The sequence below is a fragment of the Corythoichthys intestinalis genome, chromosome 16 (assembly GCF_030265065.1).
Source record: "Corythoichthys intestinalis isolate RoL2023-P3 chromosome 16, ASM3026506v1, whole genome shotgun sequence".
Lineage (NCBI taxonomy): Eukaryota > Metazoa > Chordata > Actinopteri > Syngnathiformes > Syngnathidae > Corythoichthys > Corythoichthys intestinalis.
In genome coordinates, this window is record NC_080410.1 from 42872133 (window position 1) to 42894883 (window position 22751).

Genomic DNA, 22751 nt, shown 5'->3' on the forward strand with positions numbered 1-22751 from the left:
GGCAGAACAGTTAAATGGCTGCAGTATCATTTACTGAAAGCTCAACAAATACACTAGATGACAATATTTAGTCACAATATACAAAGTCACATTTATCCTTTAAGAATTACTAGTCTTTCTATCCGTGGATCCCTCTCACAGAAAGAATGTTAATAATGTAAATGCCATCTTGAGGAGTTATTGTCATAATAAACAAATACAGTACTGATGTACTGTATGTTGAATGTATATATTCATCTGAGTTTTATTCATTTTTTTCTTAATGCATTGCCAAAATGTATGTGATCGGGAAAAATTGTCGGGAATTGAATCGGGAGCAAAAAAAAAAAAAAAAAGCAATCGGATCGGGAAATATCGGGATCGGCAGATACTCAAACTAAAACGATCGGGATCGGATCGGGAGCAAAAAAACATGATTGAAACAACCCTAATTAGTATGGCTTTCAATGATTTTAAAAGGACAATTCGTATATCACATCACATTAGTTTAAGCAGTGCTATCCTGATTCCAACTGTAATCCAGTATTTTGTAGTGGATGCAAGTCTCTAATTTTTAAGGTGAAAGTCAAAAGGAGACGTGATTTGGCAGGGTGGGGTGTACACAAATCAGCAATGTGAGGTGTAGAAGCCAGTATTATATGAATCAATTGTGTGGCAATGTTGACATTCTATTCTATGCTGCCTGATCTTTAATCCTGGCACCGACAACCTCTCTACCTGAGTGTGTCTAATTGCATACATTTTTCATTGTGTTTCGTTTATTAGGAGAAAGCAGGAAGGGATTATGGGGGGACAGAAAGGGAAATAGAGAAGAATAAACAACAAGAAATACATTAAACGCCTACACTAACTATGACTATAGTAGCGCTATTGTTAGCTAATTGGATTTCCAGTTGACACCATGTGGGGGGGGTCGATAACATAGAAAAAAAAAAGGAATTGGGGGAGAGTCAGAAAGATGTGATTAGGTGGGGTAGAGCATACATAAATCAGCAATGTGACGTGTAGAACCCAGTATAATGTGCATCACAAGTAAGTGTGGATATGATGACATCCTATTACATTCTGGCACAGGTACTTTCTCTATTTGAGTGTGTCTAATTGCACGGTCATTCGTGAATCCCATTGGACGTGGAAATGCCACGGCCCCTCCTCGGCCAATCAGAAGGAGTGAGCAAGCGCAGCCCGCCCCTCCTCCCGCAGCTCCTACAGGGGGGCCTCCGTCACCCCCCCCGGGACCCAGAGTGGTCCCCCGGACCATCCAGCGCCCCCCATTAACCAGCCTTCAGGGAAGGGATGAGGGAACGCGGCACCTCCCCTCACGACCGCTCCCCCAGCCCACCAGCCACCGCCGCAACCCCCCAACCAAGACTGCACACCGCGGGACCCCGATGGTCCACTCGGCCCGGGGCAGGACAGAGTCCCCACCTGAAGCGGGTGACACACCGCCGACCCACTGCTACCTGGCCAGCGACCTGCGCCGGAGCACAAGGAGTTTACCCGGGCAGAAAAGACAGGGGAAGGCACAAGCAGGAGAGCACTGAGAAGCCGCTGCAGGACCGGAACCCCGACCCCCCCCCACTCCTGTAACTGGCAGCCAGGCGAAAAGGAGGCCACGCCATAGAGAAAAAGTGTGGGACCCACCTACCACCCTATTACTGTGGGTGCCAGGTCCCTGACTGGCAGTCATTATCCAGCACAATGATGGGATTGTGTGTGGAGAGTCCCCCCATTAATTGGCCCTCAGGAAAAGGATTAGACGATGGGCCACCGCTCCCCCCATTCCCTCCCACACCACCAAACACCCTCAACTACCACCGCAACCCCCTACCACACACAGCAGGACGCCCACGGCAGGAAAGGATCCCCACCTGGAGGGGGCGACACCTCACCGGCAATCCGCGCCGGGGCCGAAGGACCATGCCCAGGCAGAAAAGACAGAGGAAGGCGGAAACGGGAGAACGCTCAGAGGTTGACGCAGGGCAGCACGGGAACAGAGCCCCGACCTCCCCATCCCCGCAACTGACAGCCCAGACGAAGAGGCGGCCCTGCCCCGGGACCTCCACCATATAGAAAAGTGAGCGACCCAACTACCACCCTATTACTGTGTACTGGCAGCCACTACCCAGCACTGTGATGGGGTTTTGTGGGGAGGGTAGTGCAAATTTCTAGGATTGACTTTTACCCAGAATAGGACGCCAACATGTGAAAACCGGGCAGGTGAAGCGAAAACAATGCACAGTGTGGTCTATAAACTATTCCATCCTAACTTTAGGTCCCGCATTTGTTTTATAACGCCAAACGCATGCCTTCGTGATGACACTCAAGTAATGGAAGCCTTCCACAGCGCTCGTGTCCAATAGGACTACTTCTAGCGCATTCTGCTGGTGAAAACTTAATCTGCACTCATCCTTGCGGGCCGAATTAGTCAACTGCAGTCTTGTCCGAATGGGTGACGGGTGTGAGTTCAGAGTTAATGTAGTTGAGCTGCCAATTGACGGGAGTCAACAGATGCCGCACACATAAACAGTACTGTACATGCAGGGATTAGGGGTACTGTATGTCTCTATTTGGTCACCATGTTAACTCAGTGGCTGCCAGTGATGCTGATAGACACCCAATATATTACAAGTAGGGTGGTTCCATCATGTTTTTTTTGCTCCCGATCCGATCCCGATCGTTTTAGTTTGAGTATCTGCCGATCCGGATATTTCCCGATCCGATTGCTTTTTTTTTGTGCTCCCGATTCCATTCCAATCATTCCCGATAATTTTTCCCGATCATATACATTTTGGCAATGCATGAAGAAAAAAATGAATAAAACTCGGACGAATATATACATTCAACATACAGTACATAAGTACTGTATTTGTTTATTATGACAATAAATCCGCAAGATGGCATTTACATTATTAACATTCTTTCTGTGAGAGGGATCCACGGATAGAAAGACTTGTAATTCTTAAAGGATAAATGTGACTTTGTATATTGTGACTAAATATTGCCATCTAGTGTATTTGTTGAGCTTTCAGTAAATGATACTATAGCCATTTAACTGTTCTGCCCAAAAGCATGATGGGAAGTGCAACCATGACTGTGCGTAGTGGCACCAATTGATATATCTTCTCTGCGTTGGGAAATAACATAAGGTAATAAGAAAAAGATCAACTACTACTTTGCTTCCCCACATTGCTTCCCACGATATTTCTAATTGTTGAGAGAGGAATTGTTAGGGTTTAGCCAATTTAACAAAGGCTCCAAAGACTGCCAAAATTCATTCTACTCATTTAACACTGCCTTTTAGCTCTATATATAGGTAATACGGCGCAATTATAGATTGAACGCGACAATGCGTGAGTAGGTCGAGCAGCGTTAAATATTTTAACGTGATTAATTAAAAAAAAAATAATTACCGCCGTTAACGCGATAAATTTGATAACCCTACCTTAAGCCTAAACTAAACTCTGGATGAGTGTAACATATTATGTCTGTAACGTTAAATACAATTAGAAAACGATTTAATTAAAAAAAAAAAATATATATATATATATATATATATATATATATATATATATTAAAAAAAGGCATGTCCGATATTTTTTTGCAGATTCCGATACTTTGAAAATGACGTGATCGGACCCGATCGACGTCCAATCGAGGGACTAAAATAGTCATCTAAGGCAGTGGACACCTGATCTGGTAATTAACCCTTTAACGCAGGAATTGTGATGTTTTTTTTAACCGTTACGGGCACTTATTAAACTCTTCGCCCCTCCCAGTCAAATTGGATTGGACGCCTCGTGCCGTCAATGGCATTCTTGTGGGTATTTACTGGTCACTTTATGTACACTTTAGGACATTTACAGGTTACTTCCTGTTGATTTTGAGTCACTTCCTATTCATTTGGGGCATGTCAGGGCCACTTCCTGATGATTTCTGGTTACAAATTTGGATCTTTTCTTGTTGATTTTAGGGCAATTCTAGGTCACTTTCTCTTTATTAGTCAATTTCTGTTGGTTTTGGAGCATCTCTGGTAGGGTTGTCCCGATCCGATATTTGGATCGGATCGACCGCAGATATGTGCAGAAAAATGCGCATCGGTATCAGATCGGCTGACACTGAAAAATTCCCATTCAGACTCCCGATACAGTTTTTTGAGCGTCTGGTCTGGGTTTTCCAGCGCACCGATTTACATAATCAATTCCAGTTTTTGCTTTGGTTTCCCTAAAATCCGGTCCGCATTTTATGGCACACCTTCATTTTTTTAAAGCCTTGGTACAGTTGTTCAAGAGCAGAGAACTGATGCATAGTTAATAGTTTATTTTCCACGGAGGTTGTTTGTGCGTTTTGCTTTTTTAAGACAGTTTACAATATTATTTGCACGTTTTACTGACTGAATATGCCATTTCTGTTTGTTATTTATAATGTTTTGTGTTTATCACTGAATAAACAGGTCAGTTTCTTGTTACCAACCATTGTGTTATTCAAATTCACCTAATTCAGGTGGCTAGTTGTTATCAAGAGTACTAAAACCCTTTTCAACATGAGTTTGACAACTAAGTAAGTAGGCCAAATAACTTCAAACTTTAATACATGCTCGGATTGGCCGGTATCGGTATCGGCCAGTATCAGTATCGGATCGGAAGTGCAAAAACCTGGATCGGGACATCCCTAATCTCTGGGTCACTTCCTGTTGATATCAGGTCAATTTCTGTTGATTTTGGCACACTTTCTAATGACTTGAACGCCTTCTCCAAATCCACAAAACGCATGTAGACCGTTTGGGCAAACTCCCATGCACCCTCGGGGACCCTGCCCAGGGTGTAGAGCTGGTCCACTGTTCCACGGCCGGGGCGAAAACCACACGGCTCCGCCTGAATCCGAGATTTCACTTCCCGACGGAAGAACCCCTGAATACACTTTACCGGGAAGGGTTGTGATTTCACGATGAAAATTGCTGAAGAAAAAAAATAACTACGACATGGTAAAAGTTTGCCAGATTTGAGTGCCAAATTCATTTTGTAAATGTAAAATGACATTAGTGCAGTCTTTTTTTTTTTTCTTTTTTTTTTTTTTTTTTTTACATCATTTCTGCGGACTTTTAATGGGATCCTCGGGCTTAAAGACTTGTAGGCTCTAATAAGCCACAATTCTTCTCTTTTACTGAAATATATTATTAGAAACACATATTATTGCTATTGATTTAAAAATCTACAGTTTTTAGGGCATATTTTGACCGACGGAGGGTGCCACGTTTTATGCGGGCAATGCAGGCTGGGGGTGATGACGCGGTTGGCCTGGACAGGGAAAATAGCTGTGCTAGCTAGCAAGCGAAGCTAGTAGGACGACTGGCACGATTTTGTCACATTCTGCTGCTGGTCAGATTGTTTTGTTACAGAGATGTGGGATGAGTTCCCAATGTAGCACCCGCATCCAATTCCAGCTCATTAGCAGTGACTTCAAACCGATCCTAGGCGGCTTGCCGAGAACTGACAGTTTGTATATGCCTTCGTTGTTAGTTGCATCATTGCCTTGTTTTTTTTGTTTGTCTGCCTCTTGCTGCGGTTTTCCCTCATTTTATTTTTTTTAATTGATCCCAACCAACTGTCACGGACCCTTTTTGTGCCTCCCATTTTGCGATCGCGTGTTTTTTCGTGTGTTCAATAAATTCCTATGTTAACACAATAATCCCTGTTATTGTTGGCTGCTTGCTGTCTGAAGTGAGCCGCGTTTTTTAATTCCGTGATCAAGCCAGCCGAACTTTCTTTTCAGTTGCGTTTCCCCATCAGGTTTTACCACACAGACAGACAACGCATGAGGGTTGCGATTGCTTTATTTGGAAAATCATGACTAATGTCACGCAGAAGTATAGTCTTGTGGTCTAAATGCTTTGCTGTGACACTGGAAATGCGGGTTAGAATCCCGCTGGAGACTTTCATTTAATTATCTGGGTCTTTGAAAAACGACCCAGATAGTGTTATTGTTTTTTTTTTTTTTGAATGGGATTTCATCGGCACGCCGGACAGCCTGAACCGTTTGACCGATCGGCACCGTTCAAATATCGAAACGACCTGAATGTTCAAATGACGCGCCGTTCGCCCGTATATGCCAATTTTTCACCGATTTTTCGGAAAAAAAACATTTTCACAATCTATCTAGTCCTATAAATTTTTGACCAAATCACATAATTTGGATATCAAAAATTCCGGGAGGGTGGGGGGCATAAAAGTTTTATACAGAATTTGGAAAAAGTTTATGGTTCACTGAAAATTTGCCAAAAGCTTTCCCATTCATTTTTAATGGGAAATTTCCCATTCACTTCCAATGGAATTTAGATTGCATTGATTCCATTGACGGCCATGTATGTGGAATCTATTGATGCTAATGTACTTGGATTCCACTGACGCCTATTTAACTCCATGCCATTGACGGAAATGGACGTCCAAAATTTGTCCCATTCATTTTAAATGGGGGAAAAAAAACAATGTCCCTAAATCAACATGAAATGACCAGATATCAATAGGACGTGTCCCCCACATTTCCCCGATTCCATTGACGCTTATGAAGGGTGCTGCCATTGAAGGCCATGGACGTCCAAATTTCCCATTCATTTCTAATGGCATTTACTTTGTTTAATGTCATTGACGGGCATGTTTGTCCATTCTATTGATGCCAATGTACTTGGATTCCATTGGCGCCTATGTAACTCGATGCCATTGACAGCCATGGACGTCCCAATTTTTTCCTATTCGTTTTCAGTGGCAAAAAATCAATGTCCCCAAATCAACAGGAAATGACCAGATATTGTCCCCGAAATGTCCCCAAACCAAACCGGGCGGGGCTAAGATCTGTATCTCCACACACTGGGTTGCAGTGTCTGGTTGCTTTTGCTACTTGTTTTGTGAAATATCAACAGTGCTGTCCTGCTTATCACTTTTCCGCTCAAGTTCAAATTGGAAGGGAAGAACCGACAACATGTTCATGTAGCTAGCGAGTGACACTGTGGAAGCCCGTTAGCGCCATTGCATCGTCAACATCAATGGCGACCTACTAGTTAAACTGATTTTACAAATTTTAGTAAAACGAAAACATTAAGAAAGGTTTTAATATTAAGTTATTATAACTCATACTAACATTTATCTTTTAAGAATTACATGTCTTTCTATCCGTGGTATCCGTGGTTTAAAGTGCCAACTGCAGTGACCACTGTCCCTGAAAGGGCCAATAGATGCTCTTTGCCAGGTTTTTCCTCACTCATCTCAAATAACAGGGAGGCAATGACGGCAAATATTCCGACGTCATCAATTCTGCTGTCATGTCTCGACACATGAGCTTCTTTGTTCTATTTAGATGCGCGGTGTTTATTCGAGAACGTGCAACCCGCGTCGTCGAACAACCTCGGCCGTCATCAGATACGCCTCTGGGAGCCGGGGGGCTTAACACTTATTTCGGGGCTTAAGGATGGAGGTTGTCCAGCATTTAGGGGTGTGTGAGGAGTGGGCGGCGCCAACCTCCATCTCGGTTGTGACCGTCTGACCACCTCGTTCAGAGGGTGACCTCTCTGGCTCAGACTGATAGCGGCCACATCGGCCCGGATTCTCTTTCCGTCCATGGATCAAATGGTGCTGGGGATGGCCCGAGAGGCCTTCGCGTCAGGCACGAGGGGAAAGAGCGACCACGAAGCGTGTGGCGAGCATGGGGAGAAGCTCACGCTCTTTTGCTTGGAGGACCTGGAACCCATTTGCGGGGTTTGTGGGAAGGCGGCGGACCATCGAGGACACAGACTGTATCCCATTGGAGAGGGGGCTAATGATTGCAAAGTAAGCATGTTACCTCGGTCATTTAGCAATAATTATTATTATCAGAAGACCTACATATAGTATAGGCAAGTAAGTGCATGCACTGTCGGTTACAGTTAAGGAAGTAGATCCTAATTAATTAGAATGGGAGGCATTGATTCTTAATCATTTTTATTATTTTTTTATAATTCATTTTTTTTCCATTATAAAATTACTGTTTTTACATTTTAGGTTGGTCCTGAATATTATAATGTAATAATTAGTTACTACTTTTGGTTTCTTATTATTCTTTTTTTTTTTTTTTTTTTTTTTACCTGCGCTGTTATTTCGGTTTGATGCGAATACAACATAATATGTATAATTTTTAGGGAAACCAGAATTTTGTTCGTACATTTTCTTTTGGATTCTAATACACATATTTTTAAGTCTTATTTTCCTTGTTGCATTATGTTATTACGTTTATCAAAATCATTTTAAACAGACATTCTTTGCACTTTTTATTAATAATTAATTTTAGGGCTGCAGCTATCGATTATTTTAGTAATCGATTAATCATCAAACTAGTTAGTTCGAATAATCGAGTAATCGGATATGGAACATACAAAAATTAAATACCTGAGCTAAGTGTCAAACGGTATGAAAAAATAAAAATAAAAATAAGGATTTTAGTACATCAAAAGAACAATTGCCTAAGTCACATAGCAAAGCTCCGATAGCTTAAATGCTAACTTTTTTTTTTTTTTTTTTACAATGCTCTTAACAAATGGTTCAAAGACATATTCCCAGAAAAACCATTAAATATACCAATTAACAAAATTACGAATGCATTAAAACATTAGCTCAAACAAATTCTTAGCTTATGTTGTTCTTAACAGGGAGCAGCTGGATTCAGCCATGTGAAATGAGTTATGTAATATTCGCTGTTGCCACTAGAAGGCAGTGTATCCACCCAAATCATTAAAATTAAATGAAAACACTTTCAAAACAAACCATTACAACGCCACTTTAATTAAACAAATACTCGAAGCAGCTAAATTCAACTCAAATCTTTTTTTCCCAATTGAATTACTTGAGTTATTGATAAATCATTGCAGCAATAATGAATTTATTACATAATTTTATGTCTTAATATTTTTCAATATTGTTTTAGATTTTAAAAAATTATTCAAATTGTTCCTTATTTGTATTTTACCAGACTTGCGTTACTGTATGTCTATCTACATTTTTTCCCCCAAACTTTTATTCCCATATTTACATTATTTATAAATATTTATAAATGTTATGTTTAATTTTAGATCATATAAATCATTTTACCCATAAACTATACTTACCGTAATTTTTGGACTATAAGCCACTACTGTTTTCCTTCATTTTGAATCCTGCGGCTTATAGTCCAGTGTGGAATATTTGTTGATTTATTTTGGTTAATAGGTTGCACTTTATTCGACAGCGGCGTCATAGACTGTCTTAAGACCATCATAATTATGACATGACACTATCATGGGCATTACTGATTGCTTATGACAGATGTCATTAAGTTTTATCCTGCAAATTATGTAACTAACTCCATTAATGTCCAGCTCGGATCTTTTACATCCATTTAAAAGTGAGATCATTTGCCGGATAACACTAAATGACATTCATTAATGCTCTTGACAGTGTCATAAATATGATTGTCAAATGACAGTGTTTTGGTGCCAATGTCAAATATAGTGTGACCAAATACCATAAATAGCAATTAATGAAACAACTGGAAGAGTAACTGAAGATTAGCACAGAAAATGAATTTTGATTGCTATTCACATCTGTAGCGCTGCAATGCATGCTAGGAGGCATGTTGGAAAACAACGGTATTGACAGCAGGTGGCAGCAGATGTTAATCGTCTTTCCCAAGGGAGTAATTATGGCCAAATGAATCTTCTTGAAGCAATGAAGTTTTGCAGCCAATTGGTTCAAAGCTTCATGGTGGTTCATTTGGTCTTATGACAGACACTTATAAGACACTGAAGACAGCTGCGGCTTATATTCCAGTGCGGCTTATCTATGAACCAATGCCATTTTGGTAAATTTGGTGGGTGGCGGCGTATTGTCAGGTGCGCCTTATAGTGCGAAAATTACGGTACTTAATGTTTGAATAGTTTTCAATTTTGCTTCAGATTTTTTAAAATTACCCTAATTGTTCCTGATCTGTTTTTTACCTGACTTGCATTATGTCTATCTACACCCCCCCACACAACTTTTATTCACATATTTACATTATTTATGAATATTTATAAATTTTATGTTTTAGATTATATAAATGATTTTACTCTCAAACTATACAGTACTCATTTGGTCATGGTTTTTTTTTATTGTGTTTTTCATTTTATTCTTATATTTTATTTTCTTAATTGCTACTTTTTATCCAATATTTCATTCATTTTTTAATGGATTAAATTATTTGGATATAACTAATACAACATTTGTCTTCAATTTTCTCGAATTTAAATTATTCCTTATAGACATACCTTATAGACATATAGACTTAACTCATGTGTCAGTTGTTTCTTTAATATTGCATGTTGATGGTTATCAGAGATTATTGCCGCTCTAATAATAGACTGATATTTTGGGGTTTACGGTGGTTGCTGGGACGGTGAAACTCGAGCCCCCGTGCACTTTTTTTTCTGAGCGCTCATCCCATTCTGCCTGCTGGGCCTCTCTCAAGAATGAGAGACCTGCGCCGACTAATGTGAAAAGAATACTCGCTTGGCTCGAGCAGCGCGAGTTCAGCTTTACGCTTGTCACCCGGCCGCGCTTGAGTCTTCCCCACAGATGTGACCCATTTATCTGGCGCCGCCGTCCATCGTCCACATTGCGGACCGACAGTCCAGACGGCGTATTGCGTTGACAGCTCGCCACCTGCCGTGTATTGACCTTGCTGTCCGCTTACTTCCATATAGGAAGAGCTGAAAGGCGCCCTGCTGCCTTTGAAGGAGAAGTTACAGCAGTACAAGCAGGCCAAAACCGTGTGCGAGGACATGCAGGAGCATGTCAAGGTACTGTCCAAACGTTCCAGACATCCAATTTATTTGAATGGGGAGGGCTGGTAGTGGAGGATCATGCTTGCGTGCCATTGACAGAGTTGACGTCCAATTCATTTGAACTGGGAGATATCATTGGATTGGACGTCTATTGCTGTCAATGGAAGCGGACAAGTGAAGGCATTTGTTGCAGGAAGAAAAATCCTGTAGTTGTTCAGATATGTCAGAACTTTCATTATAACTGAAAAATTTACAAATGTTTCCGATTTACAGGTAATTTTGTAGTTGAAAATCCCAGTATTTACTCACCTGGAATTGTTAATGTACCATCTCCTCCATCCCAGATAAAAAAAAAAAAATCGATATACAGTGGGGCAAATCAGTATTTAGTCAACCACCAATTGTGCAAATTCTCCTACTTGAAAAGATTAGAGAGGCCTGTAATTGTCAACATGGGTAAACCTCAACCATGAGAGACAGAATCTGGAAAAAAAAAAGTCACATTGTTTGATTTTTAAATAAATTATTTCCAAATTAGAGTGGAAAATAAGTATTTGGTCACCTACAAACAAGCAAGATTTCTGGCTGTCAAAGAGGTCTAACTTTTTCTAACGAGGTCTAACGAGGCTTCACTCGTTACCTGTATTAATGGCACCTGTTTTAACTCTATCGGTATAAAAGACACCTGTCCACAACCTCAGTCAGTCACACTCCAAACTCCACTATGGCCAAGACCAAAGAGCTGTCGAAGGACACCAGAGACAAACTTGTAGACCTGCACCAGGCTGGGAAGACTGAATCTGCAATAGGTAAAACACTTGGTGTAAAGAAATCAACTGAGGGACCAATTATTACAAAATGGAAGACATACAAGACCACTGATAATCTCCCTCGATCTGGGGCTCCATGCAAGATCTCACCCCGTGGCGTCAAAATGATAACAAGAACGGTGTGCAAAAATCCCAAAACCACACGGGGGGACCTAGTGAATGACCTACAGAGAGCTGGGACCACAGTAACAAAGGCTACTATCAGAAACACAATGCGCCACCAGGGACTCAAATCCTGCACTGCCAGACGTGTCCCCTGCTGAAGAAAGTACACGTCCAGGTCCGTCTGCGGTTCGCTAGAGAGCATTTGGATGGTCCAGAAGAGGACTGGGAGAATGTGTTATGGTCAGATGAAACCAACATACAACTTTTTGATAGAAACACAGGTTCTCGTGTTTGGAGGAGAAAGAATACTGAATTGCATCCGAAGAACACCATACCCACTGTGAAGCATGGGGGTGGAAACATCATGCTTGGGGGCTGTTTTTCTGCAAAGGGACCAGGACGACTGATCTGTGTAAAGGAAAGAATGAATGGGCCCATGTATCGAGAGATTTTGAGTGAAAATCTCCTTCCATCAGCAAGGGCATTGAAGATGAGACGTGTCTGGGTCTTTCAGCATGACAATGATCCAAACACACAGCCAGAGCAAAAACAGAGAGGATTTGTAAGAAGCATTTCAAGGTCCTGGAGTGGCCTGGCCAGTCTCCAGAGCTCAACCGCATAGAAAATCTGTGGAGGGAGTAGAAAGTCCGTGTTGCCAAACGACAGCCCCAAAACATCACTGCTCTAGAGGAGATCTGCAGGGAGGAATGGGCCAAAATACCAGCAACAGTGTGTGAAAAGCTTGTGAAGAGTTACAGAAAACGTTTGGCCTCTGTTATTGCCAACAAAGTGCAACAAACAAACAAACAAACAAACAAAGGGTAACAAAGTATTGAGATGAACTTTTGGTATTGACCAAATACTTATTTTCCACCATGATTTGCAAATAAATTCTTTAAAAATCAAAAAATGTGATTTTCAGGTTTTTTTTCTCTCATTGTTGAGGTTTACCCATGTTGACAATTACAGGCCTCTCTAATATTTTCAAGTGGGAGAACTTGCACAATTAGTGGTTGAGTAAATACTTATTTGCGCCACTGTGTGTGTACATATATATGTGTGTGTGTGTGTGTGTGTATATATGTATAACAAATATATGTATACGCCTACGTATTCACACATATACAGTATATACTGCATATACAGCGATCCCTTGCTATATCGCGCTTCGAACTTCTCGCCCTCTGTCTATTGTGGATTTTTTTTCAACAAAAAATACAGTATGTTATTTAAAAATGTTACATTCTTATATATATATATACATATATATATATATATATATATGTACATATATATTTATATATATATATATATATATAAATCATTTATATCATAGTTACTACATTTGTAGGGCTTAGAAATACTACATCTTATATGTATTGCTTTCCAATGCTGTTAGATAAAAACAACTTTTTAAAAAAATGTAAATGAACTCCGCCTCTACTTCGCGGATTTTCGATATTCGTGACGGGCTAGGGGATTAACCGTGAAAAATGAAGGATCACTGTATACGTGCATAAGGACGTACACATACTGTATGTATATATACATATATGTACGTAGGAACATTCTACTGTATATGGCGGAAAACACTCAGGTGACTTGAAGTTCCGCTCTGACACCCCCAATTTGGCCAACTTTCAAAATTGTCCGATATGCATGTGCTATACATCATTGGAAAGCTTAAAATCTCAATTTTCTGGGGGAAGAAACATTTTGGACAGGAGGGCATTTAAGAAAAAAAATTTTTTTTAAACAGCAAAACCCTATCTGGAGGTGAGCGCACGCGAGAGCAGAATTACAGACGCCATGACTTTAACGAGATATTAACGCGTACTTACCTTGTTTCGATCCAAAAACTCCATGTAGCATGTATCACAGAGTGTCAAGACACAGGTGGCCACAGCTGGATTTTTTGGGGAGTTTATGGATGAAACTTGGTAATATAACAAGGGTCGCGATGCAGAAATCGCAGACATCAATGAGTGGTCAAGATTTTCTTTTTCATGTATTTACCCATTTAAACTTTTTTTTTTTTTGTTTTTTGTTTGTTTTTTTTGTTTGGATCAATTATTTATCACCTAACACATCGGAGAAAATGCTACAGTAACAAAAAAAAAACAACAAAAAAAAACAATTAAGCGATAGTTATGAGGTAGATATCTTTGACCTTTTTACAGACACCATTTTTTTCATTGTGACGTCATTTGTTTAAAAGTTTAAAATATGCGAGTGAATAATTTTTTAAAGTTTTTTTTTTTTTTTTAACGAAATATTAGACATCAATGATTCAAAGCTAAAAATGACATTTTGAATAAGAAATATATTGAATTACCTTCGTTTTATGGCTGGTTGAAACAAAAACGGTTGCGCGACGTCTGTAAATGGGGGTTTCCAGGGTAAAAGGGACAAATTAAAAATAGTTCGGGGGCTTAATGCGCCATGAATCTGCTATGGCAGCATATAGACATATAGTTCTATCAAACACCACAGTTCCTTTTAAAGAGGAGTGCAAGAGCAGAAACTGCTTTTTCAGTTTTGTGTGATTTTTCCGCCAGATATATATATCCACAATATCTAAATTGTACCTTATATACTACCTCATCGGCCATCATTGATGGGTTAAAAAAAAAAAAAAAAAAGTGAAATATTACATAATATAAAAATATACAAAGTACAAAAATTACATTTAATTTTTAGAATGTTTCATTACAAGTATTACATCAATAATATTTTTATGTAAAACTACAGTGTAGTAATGATAATAATTAAATAAACATAAATATTATTAACATACAGTTCTTGTCACCCCTGCTTTGAACTTTAAAGATTTAAAGCGCGAGGTATCATTTTCCACCCATCGTGAGCTCTCAAACACGTAAAGCGAGAACCCATTTAAAACTATGATTGGTATTGCACGAGCAAACTCCATCTCATTTTACAGTAAGTTGACTGCTGGTCATGAACAACATCTCCAATACGCAGAACCAGGCGGAGCACACGGAAATGCAGATCAAGAAAGAATTTGAGGCGCTCCACCTCTTCCTCAGGGAGCAGGAGGCGACCAGGCTGGCTGCCCTCCAAGCTGAGGAGGCTCACAAGAGCCTGGTGATTAAGCAGAGGATTGAGGACTTGGACCAAGAGCTGGCCTCGCTCTCCAACGTCATCCTCATGGTGGAGAAGGAGATGCAAATGCAAGATATCCCTTTTCTTAAGGTTAGGGACAACTAACATGAGAAGCTTCATTTCACATTTTTTAAATCCATCACTGTGACAACTGCTTTGTTAATTGTCTTTGCAGAATTACAAGGACATCATAAGGAGGTGAGCCTCACTTGGACACTTTGGTTATAGTTAAGAATAAGACGGCTTCCTATCAACTTGTGTTTGCAGAACATGGATCAACTCTGTGGAGCCTGAAGAGCTGTCTGGTGCTCTAATTGATGTGGCCAAGCATACAGGCACTCTCAAGTTCCAAGTGTGGGAGAAGATGAAGAAAATAATCAAATACAGTGAGTTATTCAATAGTAATATGGTAACATTTAAAGTGTGTACGACAGGAGAAAAAAAAGTCTAAAATATGATTATTATGTGAATTAGAATCATATTTTGAGACGATTCGACTATGCGCAAAATGTCATTGTTTCAGTCTCTCTACTCCAATATTTTTACAGGATATTGGTTTTTATCCAAATATTTTTCCCCAATAGCTAAATAAATGGCATAGCTATGACAAATAACAGTCTTGTGCTAAATGAAATATGAAATAATAAAAATGCATTTATTCAGGACGACATGGCAAAATTACTCCATAATGGCCAAATTGTCGACTTCACCTTTACTGTCGCACCTCCCGAACGATATTTTATGCCACCTAAATCGGGCTTATGTCATTTCCCTTCCCTGGCTTTGGAGGATGTAAACAACCAAGAGGCGTGACAGCTAGCTGACATGCTAACCCGAACAGAGTGATGTTTCAAAGTCGTCGAAGCGGAAAATCACACATAACCAGCCCAGATCATTTCACATGACGACTGGGTTGTCGATTGTCTTCGCCGATCGCCAACCCGCCCGGTGGAGAGCAATTTACAGCTCGTGCCGCTGCTACTACGGACAGGAGATCTCGCCGGGGAAGCAGCTGGGCAACGACCGCTGAACAAACCGGCCGACGTCGGAGGAGCGTGTCGCTGCCAAATGGCCAACACGAATATGGCAAAAATAATGCTTTACTACACAACGAAGTCATAAAAAGCGAGACTCAGTGAAGGAGGGCGGCTGCAGTTGTTGTGCAGCTAATGTGTATGAGGAGAGCTTTTTACATGACCATCCATGATCAAACGTGAGTAGTCCTTTATTTAAAGAAAGTTTGTAGTGTTTACTTTGTACCGTAATTTCCCGAATATAAGGCGCACCCGTGTATAATGCGCACCCCAAATTTACTTGTAAAATTTGGGGAAAATTATTGTACCCGTTTATAACGCGCACCCTAATTTTAGCACCAATAAATAGAAGAATACAAGAAAACAGAGCTTGTGTACAGATACAGAGATGTCATTTTACTGACTGGTGAAACACAGCACAAGCATAGCACATTGGTAGTTCAAAACATTACAGTAAACTGACAATATTTACGGTAATAATATGATTTGACAACTTCTCCAACTTACCAGAATCTAGGAGAAAACAAAACGGATGTGACTTTTCTTTTAAAAGGCTGCTGTATAACTTGCTCGTTTCCTCATGATGAATAAATGTTTCTTCCATGGATTGATACGGTAAAACTACTGAACTATTGTTATTTGGGTTTGAGTTTCCCGAGGGACCGATATAGTTGACGGACACAGGAAGTGTGTGTCCTTACATTTGTTATGCTCCGAATTGTGGAGCTGCAATAAACGTCGACTCAAATGAGTTCAACAAACTAAATTCTGTGCTTTATGAAGAGTGAAAAAAGCAGAATTTAACACAGACGAAATCATTCGGCCGATTAGTGTGAAGTAATACCGAAACAAAATGGTGACGTCACGTACCGTAATGGTCGGCAACGGGTCGCCGCATACGTTTCTTCAACACAACGTGGCCGTGTCAATGAAAAAAAATCGGTTTATATATATATGTAATACATATATATTTCTGTCTCCATCCATGTACCCGTTTATAATGCGCACCATGAGTTTACAAGTTGATTTTGGGGAAAAAAAGTGCGCGTGATATTCGGGAAATTACGGTAATCGCTGTACACGCGGCTATTTTTACCACAAAGTTGCAATTTCTGATCGGTCGGAAATATGACAGAACACCGGGCAAATAAAGAGGGCAGTAAGCAGAGTATAGTGCTTTTCCGGTGGGGTGATGTGCGACAAGCCGCCGGTCGTCAGCCGAGGGGACTAGGAGCATGTCAGCCATAAAATGCAAGCCACCTACATATTAAAATGATCACAGTACAGTATTTGACATAATACAAAACATGACGTTTACTCGCTTCCTTGTAAGTCCCATGGTCCCACAGTAGTAGGGCTTGTTTTGGCCAATATCCAACGGTGAATGGGAACCTTTTGAAACCCCAAAATGGCGCACACGCTTCTCCCTCGTACAGCAAGATTGTTCTGCAGCCGTTTGGCTGGCGTGATGCGAAAACTAAACGTATTAATCCGCAAAATCAGCTGAATCCTAAGTCCTTCTCATACAACAGTACGGCTGTATAGTGAAGAGGACTCCTTCCTCCGTACAGTCACTCATTTTCATGGCGCGGGATTCAAAAAACTAAATAAATATAGCGATCGCTTCCACACACATCGAAGCGGTCCATTTCATTCAGGAGCATAAAATACCGCGTGTATTATGAAATAAACATGCTTTTTCATGTTACAAGCACTTTAAGACGAGGGACTTTCCCTCTGAAAGTTAATGGAAATTATTGGTGGCAGATTTGTATTTTTATGAGGTTGTATTCCAAAATTATGATATTTAAGTTGTGTCATAAAGGATCCAGTAGCAAAAGGGAATGGAAAAATAAAAAATTGCACTATAAAATTGAAATTTTTTTAAAGTAGGGCTGGGAAAATAGTTGCGCCTTTTTTAAGGAATATGATTTAGTTTTAATTGACACCGAAATCATGATTATTAATCACTGCAAGAAAAGGTAGCTTTGCTGTGATAGTTGGTATATCGGGTCACTTCCTGTTTATTTTGGGGCATTTCATGTTCACTTCCTGTTCCTATTGGGTCCCTTTGTATTGATTTGGGAGTATTTCGGGGTCACCTAGTTTGGAAATCGAAAAGAGTGAATGGCAGTTTTTGTGCTATTGAAATGAACGTCAAATTGGGCCATTGGAAATGAATGGGAAATATTGGCCATTAGATATGTATGGGTATGTTTTTGGCAAATTTGGGCCGAAGCGTACGTTTTTAGCAAAAACTGTATTAGTGCTGCAACGACTAATCGATTAACTCGAGTAATTCAATAAGAAAACAGTTTTGAATCAAATGTTGTTGCAGGATTTATTAGAGTGACGTTGAAATGGTTTGTTTTGAAAGTGTTGCATTTAGTTTTATTGATTTGGGTGGATACACTGCCCTCTAGTGGCAACAGTGAATATGACAATTCATTTCACATGGCTGAATCCAGCTGCTCCCTGTTAAGACCAACCTAAGCTAAGTTTATGTTTGCGCTGATGTTTTTTTAATGCATTCGTAATTAAGTTTATAGGTATATTTAGCTGTTTTTTGTGGTAATATGTATTTGAAAGATTTGTTAAGAGCATTGTATAAAAAGAAAAAATGTTGGCATTTTATAGCATTTAAGCTAGCAAACTTTTGCTATGTAAGTTAGCCAATTTTTTTTTTGTTGCACTTACATCCTCATTTATTTATTAATTTATACCATTTGAGGCTCAGCTCAGGTATTTTAAATTTTTATGTTCCTTATTCGATTACTCGATTATTCTAACTAACTACTTCATCGATTAATAGACTACTAAAATAATTAATAGCTGAAGCCCTAAACTGTACTGGACCTTTGAGCCTCTTAGCGTTCCGAATTCTTTGATGTGAAAAAAAAAACTGGGGGGGGGGGCAAACGGTCATTTTTGGGGTGTCACACGAAAGAGAGCTCGCATTGAATGAGAATTCCAGTTGTTTTGGTGTATGGACGGTGTCGGTTTTACAAGTTTAACAGTCAATAACAATGAGATGTGACCCTGAAGTGCCCCAAAATCAACAGGAAATGACCCCGAAATTCCCCAATATCAACAGAAAGTGACCACACAATGACACCAGATCAATAGGAGGCGACCCAATAATGGGTGACCCCGAAACACCAGCAAATCAACATGAAGTGACGCAATATAAACAGGGAGTGACCCTGAAATGCCCCATAATCAAAGTGACTTAGGTTTTTACCAAACATCACAGCAAAGCGACCATCGCAATTTCTCCGGAAATTGCATTTTCTAGTGCTAATTTTATGAATCCGTAAATGCGTTTCACATCATGTGCTACGTAGTATTAAGACGCCGTATAAACAGACGTGAAATAAGCGGCTGTCCTCTCCAAGGTCCCGTGATCATGGATCCCAACACGGCAGCCAACTGCTTCATCATGTCCGAGGACCTAACGGCGGTGCAGAACACCTCGCAGACCTTCAAGCTCCCCAACAACCCGGAGCGCTTCGACATCAGCGCAGAGATGCTGGGTGCCGAGGGCTACACGAAAGGCCGCCACAGCTGGTGCGTGGAGGTCAAGGACAACACCTACTGGGTGGTAGGCGTAGCCAGCGAGTCCATCAACCGCAAGGGCAAGCACGTGCTGACGCCCGCCGAGGGCTTCTGGACCATACGCTTCCGCAACGACGAGTACAAAGCCTGCACGGCGCCGTGGGAGTCGCTCAACATGAAGGTCAAGCCGGAGGTCATCAGGGTGTTGTTGGACATGGACCGGGGCAAAGTGGCTTTTTACAGCCCCCCCGAACGAGAGCCGCTCTACACTTTCACCGACATCATCACGCCGAAAGCCTTTCCTTACTTTTGCACGGCTTGCAAAGAACACCCGCTGACTATCTTGCCCGCTAAGTTGACTCTTACCACCGACTGACGCGCCACTGTCCGCAGAAAGATACAAATGGCCGTCCGACAAGACGGAGAATTGAGACTTTGTTCTTAAACAAGGGGCAATTGTGGGATGCTGCATCAGCCACTGTGTGGCATTCACAATAAAGTGGTATAAGTATTGAGTTTTAATTCTTATAAAGTAATAAACAGAACTGCTATGAATTGAGGTTATCATTAGTAGTAGCACATTTTTAGTTTTTTTTTTTTTTTTTTTTTTTTTTTGTGGCCCTCCAGCCATCGTGTAGCACAGCTGACTCACTGACACTGAGCAACAACCGGTGGAGGAGGGTTCAGCTGCAAGCGAGGGATTTCTCCATGCATTTTTGAGACATAAAAAATAGCTAATACCCAAGGGCGTAGGTTTGGTCTCAACACTGGTAGGGACGATATGGCATAATCTGCATGTGCACTTTTTGCTAGGGATGGAACATTCATAATGACCAATGCAAAATAAATCTGTATTGACTTTAGGGATGTCCCGATCCAGGTTTTTACACTTCCGATCCGATACCGATATTGTTTTGCACTTCCGATCAGATACCGATACTGGCCGATACCAATACAGACCTATCTGAGCATGTGTTAAAGTTTAAAGTTATTTAGCCTGAATTAGCTGAATTAGGTGAGTTTGAATAACACACAACGGTTGGTAACAAGAAACTGACCTGTTTATTCAGTGACAAACACAAAACATTACAAATAACAAACAGAAATGGCATAGTCAGTCAGTAAAACGTGCAAATAATATTGTAAACTGTCTTAAAAAATGTAGTGTGTTGAAGGTGTCCCGTAAAATGCGGAACGGATTTTAGGGAAACCGAAGCAAAAACTGGAATGGATTATGTAAATCGGTGCGGTGGAAAACCCGGACCGGCCTTTCCACAAAAAAAACTGGATCGGAAGTCTGGATCGGAATTTTTCCGTATCGGCCGATCCGATACCGATGCACATTTTTTTGCCCATATCGGCGTCAGATCCGATCCAAATATCGGATCGGGACATCTCTAATTGACTTATAGGCGGAAAACACTCAGGTGACTTGAAGTTCCGCTCTGAGACCCCCAATGTGGCCAAATTTCAAAATTGTCCGATATGCATGTGTGACACATCATCGGAAACCTTAAAATCTCAATTTTCTGGGGGAACAAAATTTTGAACAGGAGGGCATTTTAGAAAAAAAAAAAGTTTTTTAAACAGCAAAACCCTATCTGGAGGTGAGAACACGCGAGAGCAGAATTACAGACGCCATGACTTTCACGAGATATTATCGCGTACTTACCTTGTTTCAATCCAAAAACTCAATGTAGCATGTATCACCGAGTGTCAAGACACAGCTGCGAATGGCCACAGCTGGATTTTATGGGTGAAACATGGTAATATAACAAGGGTCGCGATGCGGAAATCGCAGACATCAAGGAGAGGTCGACATTTTTCATATATTTGCCATTTTAAAAGTTTTTTTTTTGTTTTTTTTTTTTTCTTTGTTTTATTATTCATCATCTAACATATCAGCAAAAAAAAAAAAAATGCGACAGTAACAAAAAAAATGCCATTAAGCGATAGTTATGAGGTAGATATCCGTGATTTTTTACAGACACCATTTTTTTCATTGTGACATCATTTGTTTAAAAGTTTAAAATATGTGAGTAAATAATTTTTTAAAGTCGTTTTTTTTTTTAAACGAAATATTACACATCAATGATTGTAAGCTAAAAATGACAGACATTTTGAATAATAAATAAAATTAATTACCTTTGTTTTTTGGCTGGGTTGAAACAAAAGCGGTTGCGCGACGTCTGTAAAAGGTGGTTTCCAGGGTAAAATAGACAAATTAAAAATGGTTCTGGGGCCTAATGCGCCACGAATCTGCTGTGGCAGCATATAGACATATTGTTCTATCAAACACAACAGTTGTTTTGGCTTAAAATACAATAGTTTCTTTTAAAGAGGAGTGCAAGAGCAGGAACTGCTTTTTCAGTCTTGTCTGTGTTTTCCGCCTATAGCAACTTTAATGTGTATTGGTTCAGCCTACACCATTCAATTCAAACCTTTGTTTTCAAAAACTACTAAAGAAACACTTTGAAAACCTTCAGGAAAAAAATGGATTTTATAAGCAAATTTAGATGGCATTATTTGAACATAATTTAAGTTATATTAACATAAACAAAAATACAAGCTTGTTAATCATCTATGACCTATCCAGGAATAAAAATAAAAATAAACATATGTCTTAACACCACTCAACATTGTCTAAATAAAGAAATTAAATATAACTGAAAAAAACTTTGTCAGGGAGTAACAACAAGTCATCAGAGAAGGAGGGGGAAAAAATGGACCGGCACAGTCAGCAAGTGTAAAGAAGTACACGTATGTCCGGACATAATGAAAATAATTGTAGGGTCTTTTCTGTCCTTACAACATGGGGAAGATGATCTTAATGACCTACAGTGGGGCAAATAAGTATTTAGTCAACCACTAATTGTGCAAGTTCTCCCACTTGAAAATATTCGAGAGGCCTGTAATTGTCAACATGGGTAAACCTCAATCATGAGAGACAGAATGTGGGGGGAAAAAAAATAGAAAATCACATTGTTTGATTTTTAAAAAATGTATTTGCAAATCATGGTGGAAAATAAGTATTTGGTCAATACTAAAAGCTCATCTCAATACTTTGTTATGTATCCTTTGTTGGCAATAACGGAGGCCAAACATCTTCTGTAACTCTTCACAAGCTTTTCACACACTGTTGCTGGTATTTTGGCCCATTCCTTCATGCAGATCTCCTCTAGAGCAGTGACGTTTTGGGGCTGTCATTGGGAAACACAGACTTTCAACTCCCTCCACAGATTTTCTATGGGGTTGAGATCTGGAGACTGGCTAGGCCAC

General features: G+C 40.2%; 1 protein-coding gene across 1 annotated transcript; it reads left to right on the plus strand.

Annotated features, from left to right (window-relative positions):
- Nucleotides 1–7473: 7473 nt before the first annotated feature.
- trim35-13 (tripartite motif containing 35-13) lies at nt 7474–20044 on the plus strand. The gene is made up of 6 exons (XM_057861561.1): nt 7474–7820; nt 10742–10837; nt 14743–14973; nt 15059–15081; nt 15151–15269; nt 19313–20044. The coding sequence occupies exons 1-6, from the start codon at nt 7611–7613 to the stop codon at nt 19846–19848; spliced, it is 1215 nt and encodes a 404-aa protein (XP_057717544.1). The 5' UTR covers nt 7474–7610; the 3' UTR covers nt 19849–20044.
- Nucleotides 20045–22751: the final 2707 nt, after the last annotated feature.